The 9,610-nt window shown below is 53.0% G+C and overlaps 1 protein-coding gene across 1 annotated transcript in view; it reads left to right on the plus strand.

Annotated features, from left to right (window-relative positions):
* LOC113203532 (uncharacterized) overlaps positions 1 to 9,116 on the plus strand; it is a 171,800-nt gene extending 162,684 nt beyond the window's left edge. The window contains exons 4-6 of the mRNA XM_026418278.2: positions 5,221 to 5,354; positions 7,141 to 7,348; positions 7,531 to 9,116. Of these exons, the coding sequence (XP_026274063.1) occupies positions 5,221 to 5,354; positions 7,141 to 7,348; positions 7,531 to 7,604 (416 nt within the window). The 3' untranslated portion in view covers positions 7,605 to 9,116. The remainder of the gene's footprint in view (positions 1 to 5,220; positions 5,355 to 7,140; positions 7,349 to 7,530) is intronic.
* Positions 9,117 to 9,610: the final 494 nt, after the last annotated feature.

Consider the following 9,610-nt stretch of genomic DNA (forward strand, 5'->3'; position numbering starts at 1 on the left):
CCCCCTCCGCCCCACCCCCTCACGCCACGCCTGTTCGCAGTAATTTCAGCCTACATGAACAACTCAGCTGATGATCATCAGATAGGGTGCCCGCCCCTCCGCCGCCCTTCGCTGCTGTGTCCCTGCAATCACCTGCACATACCACCTCCTCCCACCGCCTGATCATCTCTTATCGACAATCGGTATATCCTAATCGAATAAATAAACAGGGTCGTTTTGAAAGTCACGCGCGCCAAGCCAGCAACCCAAATCAGCACATCATCCGGCTGAAATTGATTTGCAATAACAGTAAAGTTTAGTCGCGCCCGAGGGAGAGCTTAGTAGTAAGTAGTAGCTCCCCGTTCTGCTGAGACGAGCGAAATCGTCGTTGTGTTTCTCTGAGATGTATGTGTGTGAGAGAGAAAGAGCAAGTGCCTGCAGTGACGCCAGAACGCGTTACTCACGATCCGCCCGTATCTAACAATATATTCTGGCCACGGACGCATTATGGGGCGTGTGTGCTGCAGGTTTGATCCCTGTGCGGTATAAAGTCACGTGGCTTTCCTACCAGGAAGTAGCCGGACCAGAATGTGATCCGAGTGTGAGCGCGGTGCACAGTGCACAGGGTCCGCACCACATACCGCAGTATGCAGCCTACCGGGTTTGAGCGGGCCTGCGGTATTAGCTAGCTTCGCTGGCACCGGCCAGCCCAGCCCAACACACAACTTTATGACCCGGTCTGGCTGAGTGCATGTGGCTCTGCCCCCCTCCCCCTCCCCTCACGCAGCTCTGTGCTCGGCCCGGCGTCGGCCCTAGTGTCCTGGACGTCTGGCTGTCTCCTCCCCCTCATCATCCTCCTCCCCCAACCCTCGGGGTGAGAGGGGCTGCCTCGGCCGGAGTCACGTCAACGGCGGCGTTGTCGCTAATGTGATTGAAAAGAAAAAAGAAACAGAGAAAAAAATAGCCTCCTGAACTCTTTTTGTGTACTTACAAGGGGGCTGACGATATCTTGTCGATGCCCACAACGCGCTGGTGTGGCGTGAAGAGTTATTTCAAATTTTACCCAACTTATTTCATTTTCCCACCAACCTCTGCCCTTTATTAACGATTTTGTCCTTGTACACAGAGCTCGCGCGCCCGCCGACGTAAATTAGCAAAGGGGGGAAAACTTCATCTAGGAGCAAAAGAGAGGGAGAAAAAAAGACACTTAAAAAAAGGGAATATAAAAGGCACTGTGCGCAAGTATCAAGGCAAATGAGACGGGGGAGGCGGAGAGGGGCGGGGGCCAGACAAGCGGACGACGGCGACGGTTAGAATCAAGTAGCCATTTTCTAGCTGCGACGTCCATTAGGCACCATTACGGGAATTTATCGGGGAATGGAGAGAGTTATTAGGGCCCCGGGAAACAGAGAAAGAGCGTAAAATCTGTGCGCGGCATTCGTAATCAGCTGGGGAGCGTTTTCTCCTGCTCGGATCCATTGCCGCGAAGGGAGCGGTGGCAGGCGGCGGCCAAGGCGGAGGTGAGGCGGCCGGGCGCGGCGCGATAGCGGCGCGAGAGCGGCCCGGCAGACTCGTCGGTTACAGCTCCCGATATCGTTACACTGCGCCGCCCATGGCGCAGCCCATGGCGCCCGCCTCAGCCCCGGCTGAGCTGAGGTGCTGTGCTGGAGGGGGTTATGGCGCCCGTCCTATGGATGAAAAGGGAACACGGTTAGAAATTGCTGCCGGGCGAAAGGAAGGGAAGGCGACGAGCGTCCGCCTGCTATGGTTTCAGATCCGACCGGCTTAATAAGACCCCCTCCGGTCATTGGTTCATGTTTTATTTTCCTCCCGCATCTTCTTTAAAATGTCGCATTACAGAACAATGAACAATTGAAGAATTCGATTACAGCCCGTATCCTCAAAAATGATACTTTTTCACATCAAGCGCAAAACTGCGAAACCTCACCCAAATTTTCCTTTTTCTGCGCGCGCCTCGACTCTAGGCTTTGTCGAACCTTGGCACGGCTTACGCGGCCCGAGACCATCAGAGCGCGAATGTGTGCGTGCGTGTGCGCGTGCGCGGGTGTGCGTAGGCTAATGTAGCCCCCCGCCGCGCGCCCTCGTCTCGCTAAGTCTCCTCAGTGTCACGCAAGTTATGGACGAGCGCCGCCCCCCACCCCTCTTCCCCCCTTGCACCTCTCACCCGCGCCCGCGCCGATGAAGATAAAGTGCTGATCTTCGCGCCACGAGCCCCGCCCTGTCCGTCGGCTCTTCTCCTCAAGAGCGTTGTTCGGGACGCTTCCGGCTCGGCTCCGCCTTAGAGCGGTACCGGGGGCATACGTTGCAGTGTAACCCCCCCACAATGCTGGGAGGAGGGGCTCGCAGGGTAATGGATAGTTTCGTACCGACGGGCCAGTTCCTTTTCTCACAAGCGTTGTGTCCTCCGCTGAATCCCACGGGCCGCCAGGCCTGGGCTTTTTATTTAGAGTTCAGATTTTAGTCGCACTGTACCGCTTCCAAAAACACAGGAATGTCGACGAATGGTTTCGCTCTAAAGTGAATATGACACTTTGTTGGGAGACGACAGCGTAAGAGATCAGACGAGACAAGGCGCGGCTCTTTTCTTTAACCCAAACTTCATTTTAAAGTTGACTATGCTGGTGTGTTTCAGTTCGCCATATATATATTTGTGCTCAAACACCAGAAAACACACAACACAAACAGTGGCAGACAACGCGGTCAAGAAATACGAGACAACTGTCGTCTGGTTCCCCTCCTCCTCCTCCAACTTGCCTCGGCGGCAGCAGCCTGCTCCTGTGTTCGGCCCCCTGACCCACTGCGGGCGCACGCACGTAGCGTTCGCACACATTCACGCACGCGCGCAGGGGGAGGGCCGAGGGGAGCAGACAAGGCTAACGGAAGGCTCTCTCCACCACAACGAGGCGATGAGCCTCTCCGGAAAATCGAGCTATCTCTTACCGCGAAGCTGACGCGGAACGCATAGATGCATGAGTGTAAGATGTTTTTCGCGGATTATGGACTCACTCCACTCAGCCAACTATGTCTTGTGACTTTGTCATTTTAAGGTAACGTTGAGTTGGTGTATTGCAAAGGACAGGGTACACGACCCGGCCCGGAGTGGTGGGTCATTCCCGGTGGTGGGCGGGGTGTGCTGGGCCTGGCGCCCCGTGCCTCATGGCCGCCCAGAAGCTGCCCATCAATATTGCACACATGGCCCAAGTTTAGCGACTGAGGCTCGCTGGTGCCAACTTGCGTAATATGGGGCCGCAAACATCATCAGCTGCTGGCCTGGACGCGCCCGGGCTTGAGTAAGGCGGGTGTGGCGTTGGCGAGGGGAGGGTGGGGAGCTAGTGACGCTCGCAGCGATACAGGATTATAAAGCAGCGTGCGACTGGCTGGCTGAATTCAGAGTCAGTGACCGCTGCGAAAACCGCAACCGTTGACTGCCAGCAAAAGAAGGGTTGCTCATTCATTTAAAATCGAAAATATATACATCTGAATGTTGGGAAGTTAAATTGTTTTTCTCGTGAAGAGCATCCACACAGAGGAACTACACTGTTAATCGTGGGTGTACAGTCATTGTACGCCAAAGGCGTGTAGCACCCAAAACTGTACGCCTTTTGGCATGTAATGACTACACGCCTTTGGCGTACAGTGACAGCACATCTTTGTCAGTGCAAATGCTATAGGCAAAACCCGTGCGTTAGTGCGGGCCAATGGCTGAGGATGCACAGAAACTAAACGCCCTACTCCAGCTTCCGAAGCAGAGTGGGAGTGCCGAAGGCGCTTTGGCTTTACGCACCACCAGCAAACGCATGGGCATTTCCACTAAGAAAGATGTGCTGTCACTGCACGCCAAAGGCGTGCAGTCATTACATGCCAAAAGGCGTACAGTTTTGGGTGCTACACGCCTTTGGCGTACAATGACTGTACACCCCCAATTAACAGTGTAGGCCATGGACGCGGCTAGACGGGCGAGGGAGGCGGCCCTGCTGCCTCGCTTTCATTAAGAGCGCTGATGCGCTGTTCGCCGCTCCTTTTTCAATCCGGCGGCTGGCAGCGGCACGTCCGAGCGGCGTCAGTCACCGCCCGCCCACTCCCGGCCATGCCCAGCGCTCCGGCGGCGCTGACGCGAAACCCTTTAATCGGAGGATCTTATTTCGCACAGGGCGTCACAAAAATCCGTGTGAGGCGACGACAGGGCGTAGTAGAGGCAGGGTCTGTTGCTGCTCAGGAGAGGGTCCCCCGGGCGCTGCAAACCGGAACGCCCCAATCAACACCCTACGGTGGGGCGGGCGGGGCGGGGTGAGGCGGGCAGCTATAGGCGCAACGCTGTGGAGATAAACGACTGGGCTGCCTGAGATCAGAAACTTGCTAAGTCCGCCTCCTGCTGCGGACTGGCCCTGGCTACGGGCCGTCGGACGGGCGAGAGCCTATCTACCCATCCATCTTTGTCAAAAGTAAAGGCCCGGCGCTGCGAGGCAAATCGCAAAAGAAAAACTCATGATAGAATGGGGACGATCGAGTTCCATCTGTTCTTTGTGGCTGGCTCTCCGCCTGGGCGCTCGTGATGTAGATGTGGTGGGCATGTTTGCCACGATGCTGGCCGTCACAGAGCCCCCCCTCCTCCCTCCGGCCGCTCCCGAGGGAGCGCTCGCCGCGCTAAGGTTCGCCAGAGTACCTCGCATCCTTGTGCGATAGAGGCATGAATTATTAGCCTTGTCGCAAAGTCCCAGACCTGCCGCACTAGATTATGGCATAGATTCGACCAAAGCCAACCGGGGCCTTCCCCACCTAATTTTGCCTTCCCTCGCCCTTACCTGAGTCATGGCCGGGAGACCGGTAAGGCTTTGTGTTTCGGCGGGTAAGTGAAGAAATAAACCGACTACCGGGTCTTCGCGATACAAAAACGAAGTATTATCCGCTCGATAGAGTGGGAAGTGTTGAGGTCGACTGGCAACGACCAAGAAGGAGAAGGAGAGCGCAAAGGGCCTCCGGCCGTCCGCTCCAGTCACCCCGCTGATCAGAGCAAAGAGTTATGCCCCCGGGAGCGGCCCCTCTCTCCCGGCGCGGCCTCAAAGCCTCGCTCCGTCGCCTTGTCGGTCCTCTTTGCTGCCTTTGGCCCAAACTTATCCATTTCCTCGCATTTCCCCCACTTACAACGATAGCGCCTGCCCTGTTCCGGTCGCCACCCGACACCCCGCGTCTCCTGACCACGACGGCCTCCTCTGGTTGCAGAGCTGCCGCGGAGCCCGCCCAAGCTGTGGGTGCACCAGGACCGCTACGAGCTCGGCGACCAGCTGCTCGCCAACTGCTCGGCGCCGCCCGCCGTCCCGCCGGCGCAGCTCAGCTTCCAGATCAACAACGTGACGGTGAGTGATAAAAGTAGTGAGAGGCTCTTAAGAATTCGCGTTGTTCCTAGCATATCGGCGTGAACGATATGCCTGCCATGGAAAGGCCTGTGAGAGAAGCGGTTGACGGATCGTATTTATTTATATATATTTGTGCAAAAAAAAAACAACAAAAAAACGTCGAACGCCACCGGCAGCAGCCTTTCCGGAAACTAATGGCATTTGTGACCTAGATACACACCTGCTGCCGCCGGGCCCATGCGTGGATGACCCACAAGCGTCGCCCGTTTTGCGACCATTACTCAATATGGAGTTTAGTCGCTCCCCGCTCGTGTGTCTGGAGTCCAAGCCTGCCAATAATTATTTTCAAATCACCGCTCCCGTCCCTCTCTCTTTCCATCCCTGTCCTCGGCCTGATGACTCTGTATCGCGCAACAGCTGATTGTCGTCCCGTCCGACAGGACGCTGTTGTTGGCTGCTGGGCGCGCGCAGTCCTGCTTTTTTCCCCGCCTCCGCCTTTGTAAGAAAGTGGCGCGCTTTCCTATCGGCAGAGGCGCTCAGTGTTCTCGTCCAGTCAGTAGCCGTCTTGCTCGCTTTCTCTCTCCTCCTCCTCCCTGGCCCGTTTACCGCCCGTTCTCCCTCGCCCCTTCATTCTTCATTTGATAAATGGCCCCTAATCGGTGGAGCAGGCGGCCCGGGAGACTTGCACCGCATGCCTCGGTGTACGCGTTGCGATCCGGCGTGAAATTTGGTGCCATAGCTCAACCCCCGTTAAAAGCGCTCCTAGTATTTGTACAAAATATATAGCTATATTACATATAGAATTTCCGCGTGAAATTGTTTGCGACTCTTTTGTTGTACGAAAGGCTACCCCCTGCTTTAAGCTAGACCGGCGCACTCTATTAAATTGTTTCGGACAGACTAGATCCCGTCCGTTAAAACATTTCCAACAAAAGGCCGCGCAAGTGCCCGCCCTCCCGGTCCCCATAATCTCACGCCTTAAACCTCCCCCCACTCCGCTTCCTCCCGAACACGCCCCGTCGCTCCCCCTCTGCTGTCGGGAGTCGTCCCGCCCGGCCGGGGCCCCCTGCAAAAGCGGTGTGGTGGCCTATTAGCCCCACTTTTACTTTCCGCGCATTTACAATGAAGTGGCTAGATGCGTCCCGCCTTTGTGTTTGGCTTAGTTTGCATCCCCGCCCGCGCCGCAGGCCGTGCCTCTCATTTCCGCTCAGAGCTACGCTGGATAGGCCTTGATTGTAGAGACACGAAAGCTAAACATTCCTTATCTACAATTGCCACGCGTGGATGTGGGATACAATTTCAACCCGCGCGGCTGTGGTCGCGGTGCTACTTTGTGCCTCTCGCAGAGGCCGCGTTGTTTCACGAGCGTGGAACGAACGACCCCAATTCGAACGGCCGGGGAGTAGTTCTTCTCGTCCTGCTTGACGTTGAACGCAGTGCAGCGGGCGCGCTGCTATGTGCAGCAGGTCTTGCTCGGCCGGCCAGACAAAGCCGAGGTGAGGAGAGGGTTGTTTTACAGCCGACGTAAAGCCGGGGCCGAGGCCGGGGCTACCTCTGCTCGTCACTATAACTGTGAGTGCGGCCCGTGGGCGACCTGATGGCCTAGGGGCGCATAGCGTGCTGCAGTGCTGTACCAGGATATAGTGGAGCGCACAGACTTCACCCAAAGTTATTCCGCCTATTTCTTAACGGCCCATCTTTGTTCCTCGTTTCGCGAACGGGCGGGACGTTTGTATAGTCCACCTTTAGTTAAAAGCCCGTGTGTGTGTCTTTATGCGTGTTGCAGATGCCGACGGCCATGGACACCGCGTACCACTTCACGGCCGACAGGGAAATGTGGAGCGCGCTGAGCCTCAGTATGCGTCTGGACCACCGTCACTTCCAGAACGGCCGACTCACGCTCCAGTGCACGGCCAAGCTCCCGGCCGGCTTTGCCGTCAAGTCGGAGCCCCAAGAGCTAGGCGTCCGGCCGTCTGAGCCCGTGCCTGAAAGAGGTGAGCTGCTGCCTCTGTAGTATTGTTGCACGGAGCGTGAAATATGGCCGCCGTATGACGCGTTTTACCATCTCTGCTCGATCCGGCGAACATATTGCAGACAGGAAGCATATCAGTATTAGGGTCTTTATGCATGCGTTTGGCCGATAGCCAAAGAGCTTTACCAGTTGAATTTGTTGCAGTGACGTCTTCGTCGGGCTGGCGGGCGCGTGCGCTCCTGCTCCTTGTCATTCTGGCGCCGTGCATACGGCGGTAGTTCAGCCCCGGGGCTGTCCGAACAAGGCTGTGTAAACGACATCTACCTCTGCTGGCTCCAAGTCCCTCCGAGGGCCTTAGGACCCACACTTGTGCAGTGAAGAAGCGTCGGGCCAGTGCGTTTGATGAATAAAGACTTCTCGTCAAGCAAGGCGAGGACCCCGCGCTTGTGCTACCCTATATGTACTGACCTATGAAGGAATGTTGCTGTTTAAAAGGGGAGAAAGGACTCTGTTGCCAGTAGACTCTTTTGTTTATGTCGAAGTATTGATGTTCTGTATGAATACCGTAATTGATAACGTAATAATGTTCATTGCAATATGTTTGATGTCAGTCGCTTAACTTGCGTGGTTGCAAAACCAAAGGTTACCTATCATTTCAGCTATATTTTTACTGCGTGATGTTTAAGTTAAAAAACGTTATACAGGAGAACATTCAAAGTTCACGCCTCTAATAATTAGAACAATATCTCCGTGAAATATAGGCAGGTAATTTTTCTGTTTAACATAGCTCAAAACTAAGGAGATTCCACCATTTTCCTGATAACGTAAAGGATGCAATCCGGTAGATTGCGTTACTGTGCGAACGGTGTACGGAGCGGTAATGTCGGTTGTAAATATTTGTTACTGTTTTAATAACAGATTTTGTGTAAAAATTGTGAAGGGTTCAGGTAGGACGAAATGTCATGCTACGTGTATAGTTAAAGTATGAAAGATGTAAATTATTTTAAATACTAGTGAATATATGTGTTGTGTGAGGGTGTGAAAGGATATGAATGAGGGAAAGAGAACTATCGATGGCTTCATTTTATTGTTCTTAATACTAGAAACAGGGCGAGTCTCGAAGTATTTAAAAAGCTGATGTTAAAGTTTATTGGAGAAAAATTTTAGTGTCAACATGGAACCTGATTTTTATTGATACTGTATTTCTTATTTCGAAGCTCAAATCCTGCTAGTCCTTGCTTTTGTTTACAGATGTATCTGGTACACCACTCATCCTAGCAGTTAACTTGCTATCTTTGTACCGGGTGTAACTGTGAATACGCAGCAGTGTTGCGGGATTGCATACTCCATATGGCCGCAGGGGCCATGGCCCCTTACGGGTGTAAAGAGTATGCAAACCCGCAACACTGCTGCATATTCACAGTTACACCCAGTACATGTTTGAATTTGCCTTAACACATTTCTTAACATGGCAGTCTTTCTCCTAAAATTCGAAAAAGCCAAATAACCTATGTTAGAACTTCGTTCCAACCAGAGCGCTCGGCTCCAAAAAATACTCTAGTCACTTTAGTATGTTGTGATTTGGTGTTAAAAGGTATCATCGGAAGTGCTGTTTTGACTGTCGGTTAGCCAAAATTTGCTGTAAAATGTGTGCCATAACGCATTGTGACATTTGTTTTTTACAGTCCTTTACTGATTGTCGATGTGTCACAACGCCGCTATAACATCAGTAGGCATGGAAAACATAATTTTAACAAACTGTTTGTCGAATAAAATTGATTTCTACGAAATTCTACTCATTTATTTCACCTTTCCTCCGTACTCAAAAGCAGCTGAAGATACTCCAAAAGCAGCTAGAGTCATAAAGTCCGTCATCCTGTTCTGTCAAAAGTTAAGAAAGATAAACTTAACATACTCCGCGCCCGTCTCCACAAATTGAAATCAGTTACAAATCAACCACGGCTTCTCAAAGACACTGGTAAAACAAAGGTAGGATATCCTACCTTAAAAAGGCACTAAAGCTCCAAAGGCATTAGTTTGTTTTTTCGAAATATTTCGTTCCCATGGACTAAAATTGGATTCTAAGACCTATTTTCATAATCTACGCAAAATTCCGCGTCGAGCGAGTCTACATGTGATGGGGTTCTGTTCAAAAATGGCATAAATTGCTAGAATTGTTTGTACTTTTTGCCTTGCTTTTCATTCACAGACTGCTTATCAGAACCCTATCACATGTAGGCTCGTTTGACGCGTTTTGCGAGGGATACGACAGTGTATCCCAAAC

This window comes from Frankliniella occidentalis, unplaced genomic scaffold (genome assembly GCF_000697945.3).
Source record: "Frankliniella occidentalis isolate FOCC.00 unplaced genomic scaffold, Focc_3.1 Scaffold185, whole genome shotgun sequence".
Classification (NCBI taxonomy): domain Eukaryota; kingdom Metazoa; phylum Arthropoda; class Insecta; order Thysanoptera; family Thripidae; genus Frankliniella; species Frankliniella occidentalis.